We start from the raw sequence: 18,200 nt of genomic DNA on the forward strand, positions 1-18,200 counted from the left end.
ACTTAGCTTTTAAACATTGGAAACTGGGACTTTAACTCCAGCCTTGAAACCTAGTCCAGTTTTCTTTTGTGACACCACAACATATTTTATGTTGTTAAGATTATTTGTGATTTTTATAGTAAAGAAGAATATATCTTAGCATGATTAGCCTTCTGTCTGCAAAAAATTTAGTAAATATTGCTAATGTCTTGTCTTTATAGATTAGTCTGTTCTGTTTTATTGATCTAAAATTTATTTTCCCTTTATTTTTTGTGGCTGTTATTCATTTGTTTTAGTTGTGTCCAACTCATCATGGCCCCATTTAGGGTTTTCTTGGCAGAGATACAGGAGTGGTTTGCCATTTCCTTCTCCAGTTCATTTTACAGATGGGGAAATTGAGGCAAACAGGGTTAAGTCACTTGCCCAGAGTCACACAGCTAGTAAGTGTTGGAGTCTGGATTTGAACTCAGGTCTTCCAGTCTCCAGGCCCAGCACTCTCTCCATTGCACCACCTATCTTCATTTTTTAGTTTACTCCACAATCTTTAACGCATGAAAGTCAGAGTCCATTATAGTATTTATTAAACCATTATGTATACCTTCAGTCTCTGTTCTTTGTATTTTTTCTTATGTGATAAATTTTCAGGGGTTACAGACCTTCCTATTGCTTTTTAAAAAGATATTTAAACTATTCTCTTTCCAAATTATAAACTAAGATAATGACTTATGCTTGACATTTCTCAAACTCTTCCCACTTCCCTCATCTTCTACCTTAGATTTGATGCAAGGCATTCCTGTGACTGAAGATCTCTATTCCATATTTACAAAAGAGAAAGAACACGAGGCTTTGGATAAGGAAAATCAGAGAAGCCACCAAGAACTGATTAGCCAACTTTTACAGAGCTATATGAAATTACTGTTGCCTGATGATGAAAAATTCCATGGGGGATGGGCCCTTATTGATTGTGATCCAAGGTCAGTTTGAATTAGTACTCAGTCAGTTCCCTTTCTTAACCTTCTGATGTAATGTCTTAATTAACAGTTGATAGATAGTATGGGCAGTGTTTACTTAGATAACAAAAGGTTTGCACTTCTATGCATGGTGCATGGCAGTATTCAATGCTTGGGGAGCACATCATTTTAAGTAGTTCCTAAGGTGCATATGGTCTTTAAAATGATCCTTGTATTCTGGCCATGCCCTCCCACAGTCTTCCTTCACTCAGATTACTGTGCTGACTCTAGCTGAAGATATTGTCCTTGTCAGGGAAATTGTTTTGATGTTTTGGTACTCTTTCACCATTTAGTTTTTATTACTCACTCAGTTAATTCTACCTTAGAATGTTGTGAAAGTACTTTTTAAACTGCAGTGTATTACTACATCAGTTTGGACTGTCATGTATATTCTCTACTCAAGTCCTAGACAGGGGTGAGGAACCCTGCAGTTTCAAGGCTACATGTGACCCTCTAGGTCCTCATATGTGGCCCTTTGAATCCAACCTTCACAGAACTATAATACCCTTAATAAAAGTTTGGATTGAATCAAACACCTAATAAAGTATCTCATTGTGGTGGGAAGGTGGCAGTTCTTGAGGGTTATACTGCCAGTGCATAATTAGCTCTTGAAAGTTCCATCAAGGTAGAATGGTATTGAGTTTGGAGAGGCCACCGTGCCAAGTTATCACTTTGTATTGTTAGTGGAGGGAGTAAGAATCTAAATCATGCGTCCTTGAAATAGTCTATATGTAAACATCTTGCTTTTGACTCCTTTTCTTCAGCTCTTGTCCAGTAAACTCAGGAACTTCCCCCTCTGGCTACGTTCATTTATGAATATCCCAGACAAACCTCATTATGACTGAGAAGTATAGTATTGCTAATGACAGTTGTTTCAGGAAACAGAAAGTAGATGAGTTTTGAGATGGAATTACATGGCAGAAATCCAGGCCACCAACATATAAAAATCTTTCAAAAACATCTAAAAGCCTCCGTCACAATCTCTATAAAACTCTCTCTATATGTTACTTCATATCCCTTATCCAGTGTTGGTGTTTCAAGAAAATCTTAAAACTAGATTAAATGGTTTATTACTTAATTTTTCTTTGTATTTAAAAAAAGGTCACTGGTATTCCAGTGTTATTATTTTTTACCATAAAAGTCTTTTGTTAGCTACCCTGAGATGCTATTTCCATGGTAAAATATTTTAGATGTAAAATAATAGGTTTACAAAGGTATTAACTTTTAGAGTATAGCCTGTTTGTAAATTGAGGACTGCTTGTATTTGACATGTCTGGAAGGGTTAATGCTACATAGTCAATGGCAAATAAAGTTTTGAAAAACAGAAAAATAAAGGATAAAATGACATTGAACTACTTTGGTTTTTAATACAGTTAAATGGCCTTGACCTATGATATGAAGTACTATGCCTGCAACATTTGTTCCAGTAACCATAGTGTAGCTGTGATAAGATCTTGAGGTGTGGCCACTGGTTGGTCTCATGTGGTGTTTATGTCCTCATAAAGTGTCTGCAAATAAAACCAAAAGTCTGTACTTTCATTTTGGTATCACTTAGTACTTGTTTTTGCAGTATCATTAAGAACAATCATTCCTTCCCTTCCTTATTTTGGTACATTTAATTTTTGGACAGTGGCAAGTGGGAAAGCCAGACTTGTTGAATGGTGGCTAACGTGGACTGTATGAGCTTGTCCTTGGTTACTACCGTGTAAGATAGTGGTGTCAGTGTAGGAATCCCAGTGGCTGGTAAGAGAGAAAACAGTCTGGCTGCCCCATCTATATAAAACTGTCATGGCTTGCAGGTGAAAAGTTGATCTACACACCTTATGAACATGGAGAAGTGTTAGCCAAAAATGTAGATATATTACGTGCCCCTATGGGAATACTGTAGATTTATGTTTTTCACTTTGACAGCTGACAGTCAGGGGTAATGCTGAACCTTTGAAATTTCCTTTCTTATGATGACATTTCAGTATATTTATTATCTGAATAGAGATTGAATTTTCTATGTCCTTAATTTAATAGCTGACTAAAATGAAGTTGAAAGAGCAGCATATTAATAAGATTAATAATGTTTCTCAACTTCTCTTTACTCTTTGCCCGACTTTATGCTTTTTTCCACAACTTGACAAACATTTCCCTCGCTTTCGGTTCTTACACACATGCATGCTGCGGTGTCACAGCCTCACTGCAGCAGCTGTTTCCCTCCAAAATGCTCATTTTCTGTGAGGGGAAAGAGAGAGAGCCAACCAAGTAATAATCAGAATAGGATTGAGGCCTCCGTTATCTGTGGACAGACTATATTTTATCTCTGAATTTTAAGCAGTCGTACTGTTTGTCCTTTTGTGCACATCTGTACTTGGTGACTTCAAGTCTGGATTGTCATGAAAATCGTTTTTCCCTGATCCTTGCTGTGTTTTTTAGCCTCATTGATGCTACTCATAAAGATGTGGATGTGCTGCTGCTGCTTTCTAACTCTGCATACTACGTGGCCTAGTAAGTTGCACATTGATTAAAAAGCTCTCATTTTAAAAGTATTAGGTGTTTTCTTAAATTGCATGTCCCTTTTATATGATTCTATTATTTTTAACTGCTTAGTAGTTCTGAATTATTTCATGTACTTAAGCTGAATATTTTCTATTTTAATCTTTATTCTATTTCTTCCTCTCTCTAGTTATGATGATGAAGTTGATAAAGTAAATCAGTATCAAAGACTGAGTCTGGAAAACTTGGAGAAAATAGAAATAGGTAAAATTTGAATATTTAGGTTGTTGAAATACTATCTTGTTTCTTCAAAAAGGTTAAGCAACTAATATGACTTTGTTTTAGAACCAGAAAGCTATTTTCTGGACTTTTGGGAACTCTTCTGCTTCTCAGTAAATGACATACTTCAGTAACAACTAAGTTTTTTTTCCATTGCATTAATTTTGAAGACTGACCTTCAGTGATGGTGACAGTGACCAACTATTTATTTTTTTCATTAAATACTGCAACAGCCCTCAAAATATTTTGGTTCTGTGAGCCAAAAGGACAAGACAGATTTCTTTTTAAAAATCATGATTGAGTTATGTTTCTCTAGTGAAAAGTTAATGTTTTTTCTCTCCTCTTTTAGACAGAAATATATCACCATCATGTTCAAGAATTCCAAAATCCCCTTATCTAACCATAACATACTGGCTTTCCACCTTTCCTTCTTCCTCTCATTAACAAACCCTACTTTTTGCCTACACCCTGACCTTTAGTCCCTAGCCTGACACTTCTCTCTTGGGCCATGTAGGCTATACTCTCTCCCTTTTTTCCCCCATCTTGGCCCCTTGGTGAGCCAATTTAGCACTACCCTACTGTCTTAGTCTCCAGCCTCTTCATCATTTCACTGATTATGCGCTGCTAAGCCTCAGCCGTGGGTTGGAGCTGCCACTATCTGATATCTTAACACCTATACATGAAGCAGAGTGAAGGCTGGCTTCACAACAAATTTATGTTCTACAATCTCAGCTTGGCCCTCTTTCTTCTAATTAGTCCATCTCTACAGCTTCATCAACTCCCATTCACACAGAAGTTATTTCAAACCTTTTCATCCCTCCTGAAGGATCCCATGGCTTCCTCTCCCCCTACCCTTTCAACTGAGAACTTTGCCTCATATTTTACAGAAAAAAAATTGAGGCCATTTGGCATAAGCTTCCCTGTCTCCTCTCTTCCTCATTTATCAGTCAGATGCCTTCTGCCATTGTCTTCTCCTCTACCCACCTTACATGATTACTATTTACCAAAACTAACCTCTCTACCAGTGATCCTGTTCCATCCCATCTCCTCCAACAGATTGTTGTCTCTGTTATCCCCACCCTATCATTTATTTCAGTCTTCCCCTGTCTGCTGACTGTGAACATCCCCATGTCTCCCCCATCCTCAAAAAGTCCTCTCTCAATGCTTCCATTCCCACTAACTCTCAGCCTTAATTTCTAGCCATTTGTGACTCAGTTCTTCATAAAGGCCATCTATGACATGTGCCTCCACTTTCTCTCCACTCATCCTGCTTTCTGAGCCTTATCCATCTACCCAAACTCTTTCTCCTCCATTATCAGTGATACCCTGTTTGTCAAACCCAATAACTTCTTGTTCATTCTTGTTGACCTCTCTGCAGCTTCTGAGATTATTGATCATCTTCTCCTTGGCACTCTCTGGGTTTGGGGGATTCTGCTCCCTCCTGGTTCTCTTCCTGCCAATGTGATCACTCCTTCTCAGTCTCCTTCGTTCAGTCTTCATCCATACCATAGCCCATAACCATAAATGTCCCATAGAGTTTTATCCTGGGCCCACTTGTCCTATACTTCTTCACTTAGTAATTTCATTAACTCTACCATGGATTTAATTGCCATATTTGTGGTTGATAATTCTCAGGTCTCCCTATCCTGCCTTAACTTCTGTTTGACCTCCTGTGTCACATCTCCACATGTTCCATTATCTCCAAATCTCAAACTGGATGTCTGGTAGACATCTTAACTCAGTCTGTCCAAAACTGAACTCGTAATTTTCCCCCCTAAAAGCCCTTTGCCCACCTACCATTCTTATTGCTGTAAAGGGCAATGCCATCCTTCCAGTCCTTCAGGCTCATAACCTAGGAGTCATCCTGGGCTTCTCATGATGTGTCACCCCTACTCCCCGCCATATTCAGTCTGTTGCCAGGGCCCATTGATTTGACATTTGTAACATTGGAATATGCCCCCTTCTCTCCTCTGACACTGCCACCCCTCTGGTGCAGGCCCTCATCACCTCAATCCTGGACTGTGGCAATAGCCTACCTGCCTCAAATTTCTCCTCACTTCCTTCTGTCTTCCCTTTGGCTACTAAAGTTGTCTCTCTAAAGGGCAGATACAAAAACTAAGTCACACCCAGGCATCTCTCCCACTCCCCACTCAGTAAACTCTAGTGGCTCATTATTGCCTCCAGGATCAAATACAAATACTTCTGTTTGGTATTCAGAGGCCTTCCTTAACCTAGCCCCCACCTACCTTTCCATTCTTCTCACATGTACTCGCTTTGGTCCTGTGCCACTGGCCTCCTGGCTGTTCCTCCTATGTGACACATCATCTCTTGGCTCTGGGCGTTTTCTCTGTCTCTCCCCATGCCTGGAATGCTCTTCCTCCTCCTCTCTGTTTACTGGTTTTCCTGAATTCCTTTAAGTTCCAACTTAAATCCCATGTTCTACAGGAAGCCTTTCCCAGCCCCTCTAAATTTTAGGTCTTCCTTCTGTTATTTCCTATTTATCCAACATGTAGATTGTTTGCTTTTTGTCTCCCCCGTTAGATTGTTACCTCCTTGAGAGTAGGGAGCGTCTTTTACCTCTTTTTGCATCCCCAGTGTTTACACAGTGCTTGGCACATAGTAAGTGTTTATTGACCGAATGACTAAGACTGACAAAAGTGTTAAATGGGGTTTGTGCTGTACTAAAGGTGACTTGTGCTATATTTATGATACTCATTTGGGGTTTCTAGGTCCTGAACCTACTCTTTTTGGGAAACCAAAGTTTTCTTGCATGAGATTACACTATAAACATAAAGAAATGAGCGGCTATTTTCATACCCTTCGTGCGGTGGTGCGTAACCACGAAGAGGATGGAAAAGGTAAGAGTAAGAGAAATTGTGTCTTCATTCTGAGTGGGGATAGGTGGCCTGAGCAGATGGTTTATCCTGAGGCAGGATGTGATTTTTAAAAAGGTCACAGATGATGGAGGACATGGATTACATTGATAAATTCTCATTTTGACCTTGCAGTATATATATAAGCTGCAGACACACTGCCACATCTCCCATTTAATACAAACATCAGGACATACTCTTCCTTTTGGGACATAGCAAGTGGTGTTCTGCACATCTGTTAACATGTTAGCACTAATGCTGAAGGAGGTCAGAGATTTAAGCTACTAAAACTGCATTAGGATTCTGGGGACACTTTCTGTAAGGATCTTTCAGTGTTGTTGTTTTGGGACTTTAGGATATATTTTTTTAGTGGGGATAAATTTTCTTCCATAGAAGAGAATAACTCTGCCGACTAGCATCAAATTGCATTTTAGGTTAGATTGGCTCTTTTTAAAGTGTATTTTTAGAGGCTGACAGGTTGTAAATTGGGTTTCAGATACTCTTCAGTGCATTGCAGAGATGCTGCAGATCACCAAGCAAGCCATGGGTTTAGATGTGCCCATCATAGAGAAAAAACTTGAGAGGTGAGTGAGTTTATTCCTCCCCTCATTTTTTAGGGTTACTAGGAAAAAGTGGGAGGTGTGTGTGAAACGCACACATACACACACATACACACACACACACACACACACATATGGTATTTCTTAGGCTTCTAAAGAAGAAAAAAAATATTGAGTCTTGCTTTTGAGTAGGGCTAGGCCAGCTGGTCTAGGAGACTTTTGAGGTATAGGGTACGTTTAGCATAAAAAAATTCAGGGAAATTTAAAAGCAAAATAAACTTTATCAGCTAAATATTATCTTATTATGTCAGATCGACATTCTGCAGAATACCAGGGTTTTTACAAAATAAGGTTTGGGAAATGCTACTTTTGTAAATTGTGGGAGAAGTTTTGCCCAAAATATCATATAAAGAATGGAATATTTTTCGTTGGTTTTTCTAAAGACAGTAATCTATTTCAAAGGGTTAGATTTAGATGATCTATTTTTAACTGAAAAGTTAAGTTTATACAGGTATCTTATTAATCCTAGTTGGTGCTGATGGTCTGTCAAACTCTAAGTAGTATTTTTAATAATGTAACATAAATAATCTTTGCTTTCACACTTTTATAAAACTTTTTTCTTTTCTTCCATCCTCCCATAATAGTTTCTACATGATATGATTAAATATGCTGTTGCAAAAGTCTCTATAATTTGGTTATATTAATCAATATGATGATACTGATGAGAGTAGCTTACTTTTTCACTGTTCATTATTTTGTTTGTTCCTCCCTGAAACCTAATGAAAGTTTTGCAGATCAATAAACCAATGATCAGATATAGATAAAATGACTTGACCCTAGGGCTTTGGGCTCCAATTCCAATCTTCTTTCTACTTACTAAGATTACTCATCTTTGTGAAATGGGCATTTTAGGTAGCTTTTTAGTAGTCTTTGAAATGTAACTGATTTGTTTTCATAGTAGAACTTTGTACAGAAATTCTTAACTTTTTTTCCTCTGATTTATAGGAAGAGTAGTAAACCTCATGAGGACATCCTTGGGATTAGAGCTCAAAACCAAGGATCTCTGGCTCAAGGAAAGAATTTTTTGATGAGCAAATTTTCATCTCTAAATCAAAAAGTGAAACAGACCAAATCCAACGTCAGTATTGGCAACCTACGCAAACTAGGAAGCTTCACAAAACCTGAAGTGAAAGTCAACTTTTTAAAACCTAACTTAACAGTGAATCTTTGGAAGTCAGATAGTAGTCTTGAAACAATGGAAAGTACAGGTGTAATGGATAGTAAAGTTCAGGTACAATCTGATGAGGAGATATCTTCAGATGACTCATTCCATTCCGATGAGTACCTTACAAATTCAAAGTGTGAAGAGGACAGGCAAGTAGCTAATTCCTTAGAAAATGTAGGGCCAGTGGACTATGTTCTTCCTAGTTGTGGCATCATTGCTTCAGCTCCAAGATTAGGCAGTCGATCTCAGTCTATAAGTGGCACTGACATTACCATTCATGTTCCTTCAGAAATGGTTGTACCACATGGAACTAACCTGGGAACAGGGCTGCCATCTCCAATGAGGAAAAGTCCTTCTGCTGACAGCTTATTAATTGACTTTGCTAAACCCATAGATGCTTATTGTCATAGGTTTGTACAAGATGCTCAAAATAAAGTGACACGGCCATTAGAGACTGAGTCTGCTTCTCAACAGGCTCCTGAGGAAGGCTGTCAGTCTGCCACTGATGAGCGTAAGACTAAAGAAGCCAAGTCAGAAGTAATGAAGGAGATGCCTTCTCGACCTTCTAAGCTGGATGTCCCTTCTGAGATGGGACCACATTTTTTGTCAGTCGAACCACCTAATTTTGCTACAGCTCAGAAAACCCCAGGCTCTGGATCTAGTGTACTTGACCTTGAGGCAGGACCTAACCCAACCCCTTCCCCTGCAGAAAGTAATGGTAGTAGAGCAGTCTCACCTTTTGCAAAGATCAGAAGTTCCATGGTTCAGGTTGCAAATATTACCCAAGCTGGACTAACCCATGGGATAAACTTTGCAGTTGCTAAAGTCCAGAAGAGTCCAGCAGAACATGAGGTAGTTAATGTGGTCAAACAAAATGAACTTAAAGACATGTTTACCCAGTGTCAGACTAGAATAATCCAGATTTAGCCAACCACAAATAGTTCTTCAATGGCTTGTACATAATCTGAAGAAAATTATTTCATACCAAAATACCATTGTAACTAGTACTGCCTGAATGTGGGGATCAAAACTGCAAATTATGTATTTTTGGAGGATAGTTTTGAGACTTTCTGAGCAGGATTCAGAATTTCTAAGAGCACTGAGATGATATTCACAGAATATTTTGACCTCAGCAGGTAGTTTATACACTGGCACTATCAAACAAGCTATTATTCATTTAAATTCCAAAATCCATAATTTGGGGACAGTCTGTAAAATGCCTTCCACTAAAAGTCTGGTTCTGGACACATTTACCTAATTGGTAATTCACAGCTAAAAATAAAATATTTTATCTATAAGGTATATTATGTTTATTTGGGGGATTTGTGTATTTTAATCCTTGTTTTAGTTGTGTGTTCCATTGACTAAGAGCCTACTGTAGTTTCATTTCTGTGTTAGTGTTTCTAGTAAGGTAATTGATAAGCTGGTTAGTTACTGGAGTTTTGAAAATGGTTGTTTTAGGACTGATTGGATGTGGGAAAATGTTTGAGATGCAAAAAAAATAAATGATTGCTTTTGTGATTTTGTTTAAACATCCATCTCCCTATAAAGAGCTAATTTGGGGGTACTATAGTCAGGAATGAGGTACCCTTTGACCTGATTATCCACTTACAGAAATCAGAATATATTACTGCCTGCACATTTGCATATGCAGTCTAGGAGCACTTAAAAGCTCAGTTGTTAAAATAAATCTGAACATATCTGAACTGTGTGACCATTCACTGCGGGGATACCCTAAGAGCCTTCTAAAGTGCTTTCAGGAATGAAGTGAAAACTACTTTATGTGTGCACTGCTTATTGGGTATTTATTAGGAACTTCTAAGTATGAATAGAAATGAAATTTGTTTCTAGCAATTCATAATGGGCATTTTCCCATGACATTTTCATGTAAGATACTGTAGAAAAAAAGGTAGCTGACTTCAAGACCATTAAAACTTTGGTTTTGAGCTATTACCCTCCTCACCGTGTAAAACCCAGTGCGTGCCTGTGTTTTAGTATGTGTCCTGTGGGTAGACTGCACATGGTATCTCAAATATGTGTTGTAATTGTAGTACAGTGGCTCAAGAGCCTTCCTTTGGTGTTGATGTGATTATCAGCTGAATAGATTATGTCTGCTGAAACTTTGGTAAGCATTTTAACTTTTGTTATTTATTAATGTTTTATCAGTGATGTGGGTGTTTTTCCTGTGTCAATAAAATCTTGTCATTGTATATTTAAAATAAACTATTGTATTTTAATGCAAAGGGATGTATATGAGAAATATTTTAATAAAAAAATTTAATTCCAAATTAGCTTCCTGATGTTTCAGATTTAAATATATATAGGTTTAGACTTGACTGCAGAATGACAGGTTGTGCTATTAGAAAAACAAAAATGTTCTATTTCAACCTTCTCTCCCATTCTTAACTTCTTTCATTTGGTACTAAGTATTTTTATAACATTCTTAAAAAGTCTTCAAAATCCAGATCTCTAAAAATAAATGATTTTAACTCTTAATTACTCGTGTGAAACCCAAATATTTGAACCATGGTGCTTCATTTTTTTCTTACAAGGTTGCCAGATTTCCGTTTGTAGGCCTTTAGAGAACATCTCTCCCAGTCAGTAACCCATAGTAGCTTAAGTATAATTGAAACTCCTAAATGAAATTCCCAGTATTTATTATTTTAGTGTGAAATCTAATAAACAAATACTGGTTGATTGAATGAAATGGAAGGGAACTCATAGAGGTAAAAACCATAGTATGTCTTAAGGCCAACTTAAACCAAGTTTCTCAAGTTCATTTACTAGGATAATAATTTGTTTTCCAATCAAAATAAATTCAACAAAAATTTAAATACATGGATGAATTCCCAAAATTAAATAAGAAGGATGCTTTTATTTCCTTCTTGAAACAAGGAAAATTAAGCACCCTACTTTTATGTAATATGGACAAAAGCTGACATTCAGCACAAGATCTGTGTGTGTGTAATTCTCTAATTTGATAAAGGTTGCTTTTGACATTCAAACTACATTTACTGAAATATCTCTTCATTGTCACCAATGACTTCCTCGGGACTGAATCGAATATCTTTTTTGTGCTCATTCTCTGTGACCACTGCAACTTTGGATCTAGTATCCCTCATTCTATCCTGGCACCTCGTGCCCTTGGCCCAGTAACTTCCATAACTTCAGTCATAGAAATTACCAAGAATTGTCCTTAGCTTTTCCAGCTGCTTCCTGAATATTCCTTTTAATTGAAGGGTCTTACTGCCCCCTCAGACTCTACATCTCCCAGACCTGCTGCTCTCCACTATCTTATCCCATCATCTAGACACAAACCCTCATCCTCATCTTTAACCTTTCTTCCTTTTCATTCACACACATTACTACAAAGAATAATTCCTATGAGGGGTTGCAAGTATTTGAATTCATTGTTCAGAATTACAATTTTGTAAAATATGGCAGATGGTTCCAGCCCACTGGAAATAGGCAGAGTGAATTAGAATGTGACCACTTCTCAGTATTATTTGTACTGACAGCCAGTTGTAATTTCCAGGGAAAAGGTGCCTGGCACAGAAGAGAGTAGATGTGTTTATCCTTTGTTGCTCAAGAAGACTATGCCATCAGAGAAATGATGACATGACTTGCACTTGACTTTGAGTGAGAGAGGGCTGTGCAGGTCACCAGCCTCACTTCTCCTCCAGAGCCACCTGAATCCAGTGACCAGATATTCATCAGGATGACTGGAGGTGACCCAGGATGAAGCAATTGGGGTTCAGTGACTTGCCCAAGGTCACACAGCTAGTGGGTGTCAAGTGTCTGAGGTGAGATTTGAACTCAGGTCCTCCTGACTCCTCCACAGGTGCTGTAGCCACTGTACCACCTAAGTGCCCTTTAGCAGAGAGTGGGTCATGCAGGAGATATGATGAGCTAAGGTTTAAATTAAGGTAACAAGGTGGGGATAAGAAGGGGGTAAATGTAAGTCATGCAAGGTGCTTGTAGAAAGGCACAGAGATTGTATCGGAGAAACAGCAAGCAGACTAGCTGAATTGGAATGTGAAAATTAAATATAGAATATAAAGGAGAATAATGTGTGATAAACCTAGACAAAGCTAGACTTTCAGAACTAGTGATAGGCATTAATGCCCAAGAGGAATTTTTATATTTTATCTTAGAAAACAATAGAGCTCTACTTGAGCTTTTTGAGCAAAGGAATGACTTATGCTGTAGGTCTGTCATGGGATTAAGAAAAGAAAGTAAATGCAGAACAACTAGTACTGCAGTAGTACAGGCAAGAAGTGATGAGCATGAACTAGCATGGTAACCATGTAAGAAAAAGAGAGGCTAGAAGCAAAAAGTGAAGACTCTCTAAAGGTGGGGAGAGTTCCACTCCTTGCTTGTGAAACTCATGTTTCTAGGATTTGGCCAAAATGTACGTGCACCTCCATTCTCATTCTTGTGTTGATCTTTGTCTGCCATGACTGGAACGGCTCTCCCACACACCACATTGACTCTACCATGCCAGTTAGTCCTTCCTCCCCTCCCCCAGTTAAACTGCAGGTGTTCCCTTGCATAGACAAGACATTTCCTTTACATTCATTCTCTGTGTTTTGTTTGTAGGGTGCTGGGTTGGTATCATCTGGCATCTCGCAGTCTTTTACTTACATTTCTGTAATCTGATTCACTCTCATTGAAACATTTCAGGGGGAAAGAGTGAATATACCTCAAGGTACAGCCCCCTTTTTTCAGACCAGATAAGCAATTAGTGGGATGCCCCCATCTTGAAACAGGACACATATTCTACGTATGTTTCCTGTACCCCACATTTTCACTATAATTCATCCTTACAGGCCACCAAGTTTCTGGCTATATAGGATATAAAGATACATATCCTATAAAGGATATAAAACATTTATTATCTAGTTAAAACTTAACTGAGAACTTTACTCATTTGTGTGGAGGGTAAAACAAGCCAAAGAAGCTGACTCTTTAAGGCAGTTCTTCAAAAAATGAAACAAAATAAATATTGACTATTTTGTTATAAAAATTATTTTATGCTTTAGGAACATACCAATCTGCAGCATATGAAAATGCTGCAGATGAAATGTAGCATATGCAAATTATGCTATATCAAGATTTTACTGTAACCGTCAAAATTAACTACCAAGGTAAGTAAGTAACCAATATTCTCCAGTTTAGCACAGAATTAGGGGGAAAATAGAATAAAAGAGTCTGGGAAAATTATCTGAAGGACCAAGTTGAGTAAGAACGTTCTCAATTCTAAGTTAGTTCTAAAGGTGTTCTAAATGCTATCTTAAAAAAAATATAAGTACACACACACACACACACACACACACACACACACACGGCTCTTAATTCTTTTGAAATTAAAAGCAGCTCCCCTTAGTCTAAGGAAACTTAACCTCTCTGTTAAAAGAGAATAGAAGACAGTGAAAAAAAAGCTGGATTTGATGGCTCATTGTAGTAATCTGCCTCTTAAAGCATGAAGAGGACAATAATGTAGTTATTCAAACCTACTTCATTTTCTCTCTCCATCCTCCACTGAAACAGCTCCTGAAGGCAGAGTGATGAGGCAGCTAAATCAACAGTGTTACCAATATTAAATCTTTAATATCAAATAATTTGCACAGTTACCAGTTTAATTACAAAAAAACTTCAAAAACTTCATAAAAGCAGTAAGTTTAAAAGAAGGCCTTACTGAACACCATATAAACTTCAGTTGTTTTCAGGCATGATTTGGATTTCAAGGAAAAGTCATTTGTTTTGATACAAATAATCTACAAAACAATATGGTATAAATGATATTTCAATTTTACAATAATCTTGTTGCAGTCTGCACGTTACTCTTCGTAATCTGTTAAACTAAAATAAAAGAAAGAAAAATATTTTAAAGTTCATTTCCATTAACACATTTCTGTTGTTGAAGCCTGGTTTTTCGTAAAGACTCCAGCTGCTTTGCTCGTAGCCACCTCTCTCTTGACAGTGTTGTCTGACCAGCACTTAGGGACAAGAACCTGTGTGAAATACAAAAAACAATTTGAGAACAAAGTGACCTAATGCACCTTATCTAAACACGAAAGATCTGGAAGGGACCACAGAGTCCATGTAGCAGATGTAATCTAATGAAGAGATGGGCTACTGAGCAAGGAAGAGCTAGGACTGGAATCTCAGTATGCTGAACACATATTAATATCCCACATATTAGAAATGCAGCCTGAGGGGGGGAAGTTCTTATTCTGCAATAGCCATATATACCTATAAAAGATCTTTCTAAAGAACATGTTACTGCTCATTACCTTTACAGACTTTAGAATATAAAGCATGCATTTTTTTCTTAATGGCTCATCAAAGCATCGACTTTACCTACTGCAACAAAAAATATTTTAAAGAAATATTAAAGAGAGAAAACTATTCCTAATTTGCTAAAGAGAGTGATAATTACCTAGCTACAACCAGCAATCGATGGAGGTCATCAGCTGTTATGCTCTGTGGGTCATTCTTGCGCATTTCAACAAAGTCATCTTCAACTGCCTATATTAAAATATCAAACATTAAAATAAAATATCATAAGGAAGCTAAGGCATATCAAGGTGAAATGACTTGCTCAAAGCCACATAAATCATCCTGGATTTAAGTATTTCCTAATCTGATTATTTCTGACTTCTTACAAAAACCATTTCTATTTCCCCACTTTATCCCCCCCCAATTTTGTATCCTTAACATTGCTACCTTATACACAGGAACTTAATTAAAAAAACAAAACCTCAAACCCAAAACATCAACTATTAAAAGAGAACACCCTTTGCCTCAAACATACCTTGGTTACCTCATCAGATATGCTATAGTCCAACAATCGCAAAAGAGTCAGATAAATGCGGAATTTATTCAAGACAGAAGGAAGTACTGCTGTGAGAAGACTGCTCATATATTCTTCCATATTTGGTGGAATTATTTGTGGTTGCAAGTGGACCTGGCAATCTGACTATAAAGAAAAGCAAAATATGATTATTTCCAAGTTTCTAAACAGTTAAAAGGATCTGAATGTTTCTGGTTACAGTATGGGTACTAACTTTTGTTAAAGGCAAATGTGTTATTATTAAATAAGTTGATAAATTTTCAATAATGAATATAGAAGAATCATAATCATAGGAAAAGTTAAGAAAATCAGACTAAGATACAAATTTAATAGGAAAAAGGTGGTTGTATTTAAAAAAAAATCTCAAATAGGTTTTGCATTGAAGGGTTCCAAAATTCTGAGGCAAATAAAAGTCATGAGAACATTACTGCTTAAAGAAATATTCTTTTGCAGTCAGTATAAGGCAGCTTGGGATTACTGAAAATGCTGTGCACTAATTTCATCTGTAATGTCTGAACAAGATAACAAGAAGCTGAACTAACCAACTATATGAGAAAATCTGGAACATCCCATTCTTCATACCCATAATAATTTCCTATGTGGATAGCTAGTCTGACACCTGGTGGCCATGCATCCTCTTGAGAAAACCTAATGCTCAAAAGAATCAGCACGAACAGGGACTTCACTATCCAGTGCTTGAAGATTTCTAGGGATGTATGCTCCTTTGACAGTAGCAACACCTAGAATGAGCACTTTTGTGTTCTGCTGTCACTGATACTTATGTCACTCAGAACTAAGTTACCTCTGCAGTTTCACCTATCAAGAAATTTTAGATAATCTGAACATATGCATGGAAGGAAATTTTGTAGGGAGGATATTTCCCCCCCTTTCCAAAGGGCTATTTTCTTAAGTTAGATGCCTTTTTTTGGGCAGCCATCATAAAAGACACATGGCATGATCTTTTCCAGTCACCTTACTAACTCAACAATCGGCCAGTTCTTTCCTTGCTTACATGAAAGACAACCCTTAACATACATGTACATAAACCATTTTCACAAGAATCTTACAAAGATAGAGAAGTGCCATTTTAGCTCAGCAGCTACCATTACCTTTTCTTTTTGGTTACAATACTGCCTGTAATATTTTCCATTCTTTTGGAATAAGAGCTCATATTGATATAATGCATTAATGTTGGTAGTCTTGTCTTTAAGACAAGGAAAAATCTCTCCATGAGTGTTACTAAAATTGTATTGTTTCTGTTAAACACAAGAATACTGGTACAAAATGTTACTTCTTGCCTGTCTTACTAGGTATCTCCAGAGGGCCACATGCAGTCTATCACACAAATACAGCCTAAGAAATTATTACCCTTTTAAATCTGTCTTATTTCTTACATACTCCAAACTGGCACTTCCTTTATCAATCATGTCCGAAATGATCTTTGCTTCACTGAATTTTTCCTTCTCCACCTCTCTCCTGTCCCCGTGATATACGCAGTTAGGGAGGGAAGGAGGGAGGAAGAAAGAGAAACCTTTTCTGAATATCCCTTCCATTTTCCTTATCTTTTCAGTTCTTTCAAGATGATCTAGCTTAATTGTTTCTCAAGTTCTATGTAAACATTGCCCTCTCCTACTTGTTTCTTTGTTTTTTTAAGACTTCTGGGCTTTTGCTCATTATCTTTCACATATTCTCCTCCACAACTCTTTTACAAGTAAACTTGTATTCTAAACTGGTTTTGCCACTGGCTATCACATCTCTGTTGGCGAGAAGATAAGCATATTAAGGAGGTGCTTCCTGGCCTAGAAAGCATATGGAAGCCTGCTATATCGGAATAAATGTAGAAGAAGCACTGGAAATTCACAGGAAAAGTTAATTCAAGGGCAGAACCAACAATGACATTTAACTATGACTCTGCTTTTTTAGAATTTAGAACGTTTCTGGGAATACTCTGCAGCTAGTTCTTTTCCCACAATTATTCCATGACCTCAGAACTCTATTAAAGTAAAATAGTTGATATCCCTAAATATAACTCTTGATGGGTGCTTTTTTTGCCCTAAAAATCTCAAGGGAATGACCTAACACTTCCTAACTCCAACTCTGTTAGTTTATTCAAATGTCTGTTTTTATACTGGTTGAAAAAAAGGCCGCACAAGAAAGGCTACATGAAAGTTGACACTTTCATGATAGCTCTAATAATACTTCAGATTTTACTGGAAGACAAATAAAAATAATTAAGAGGCAAAATCCTGACCAAAACTCCTAAAGGTAGCAATTAACATAAAGGTGTTAATTAGACAACATCAATTGAGGAAAACAATTATGAAACAGGAGGGGCTGACAACTTTTTAAAACACCTATAGTTTTCAGCTGTGGTTGAAAATGGCTCTTTTTCTTACAAATGGTAATAATACTACACAATTGGACAGTTTTAAACTTCTTGTTATAAAACCTCTTTTGAACAATGTGTGTTAACATCATTATGAAGTGAAATAAAAACATTATTTGTATATTTAAAATGATTCTACTGCCTGAATAAAAGTAAATAACTACCTTTGGGAAAGAAAATGAGTGACAAGAAACAGAAGAAGAAAATGTATGCTTATATTCACACACCTATCAGTATAATTTCCCTTCACTCAAAAATCCCTCAACATACCGGGAGGAGTGATCTTCCCTCTGAAGTAATAAGTACATTAATATTGCAAGGAAATTCCATTTGATGGTAGTTAAAGTCATAATCCACTTTCTGCCAAGTAATCAGGTTGCCCAGTGCTGTTACATTGTGGACTCCTAATAAAAGAGAAGATTTTTTTTATTATTTGATTTTACCTATGCAAACTATAATAAGTACTATTCAAACTCCCTATGCAATGTTTCATTGATATAAATTAGACAATAGGATTTTACTGCACTGTTTAATGAAAGAAGAAACATGAA

The 18,200-nt window shown here is 37.1% G+C and overlaps 2 protein-coding genes across 2 annotated transcripts in view; one reads left to right on the forward strand and one right to left on the reverse strand.

The window, feature by feature from the left end:
* Positions 1 to 10,698, forward strand: part of INPP5F (inositol polyphosphate-5-phosphatase F) — an 86,892-nt gene extending 76,194 nt beyond the window's left edge. Inside the window, exons 15-20 of the mRNA XM_072624157.1 lie at positions 755 to 953; positions 3,411 to 3,482; positions 3,661 to 3,734; positions 6,479 to 6,607; positions 7,119 to 7,206; positions 8,188 to 10,698. Coding sequence (XP_072480258.1) covers positions 755 to 953; positions 3,411 to 3,482; positions 3,661 to 3,734; positions 6,479 to 6,607; positions 7,119 to 7,206; positions 8,188 to 9,334 — 1,709 coding nt within the window. The 3' untranslated portion in view covers positions 9,335 to 10,698. The remainder of the gene's footprint in view (positions 1 to 754; positions 954 to 3,410; positions 3,483 to 3,660; positions 3,735 to 6,478; positions 6,608 to 7,118; positions 7,207 to 8,187) is intronic.
* A 3,299-nt stretch (positions 10,699 to 13,997) lies between these two features.
* The window catches only part of MCMBP (minichromosome maintenance complex binding protein), a 33,151-nt gene continuing 28,948 nt past the window's right edge, over positions 13,998 to 18,200 (reverse strand). Inside the window, exons 13-16 of the mRNA XM_072624173.1 lie at positions 17,920 to 18,053; positions 15,225 to 15,389; positions 14,850 to 14,938; positions 13,998 to 14,421 (exon numbers count right to left, since the gene is read on the reverse strand). Coding sequence (XP_072480274.1) covers positions 14,295 to 14,421; positions 14,850 to 14,938; positions 15,225 to 15,389; positions 17,920 to 18,053 — 515 coding nt within the window. The 3' untranslated portion in view covers positions 13,998 to 14,294. The remainder of the gene's footprint in view (positions 14,422 to 14,849; positions 14,939 to 15,224; positions 15,390 to 17,919; positions 18,054 to 18,200) is intronic.

This window comes from Notamacropus eugenii, chromosome 1 (assembly GCF_028372415.1).
Source record: "Notamacropus eugenii isolate mMacEug1 chromosome 1, mMacEug1.pri_v2, whole genome shotgun sequence".
Lineage (NCBI taxonomy): Eukaryota > Metazoa > Chordata > Mammalia > Diprotodontia > Macropodidae > Notamacropus > Notamacropus eugenii.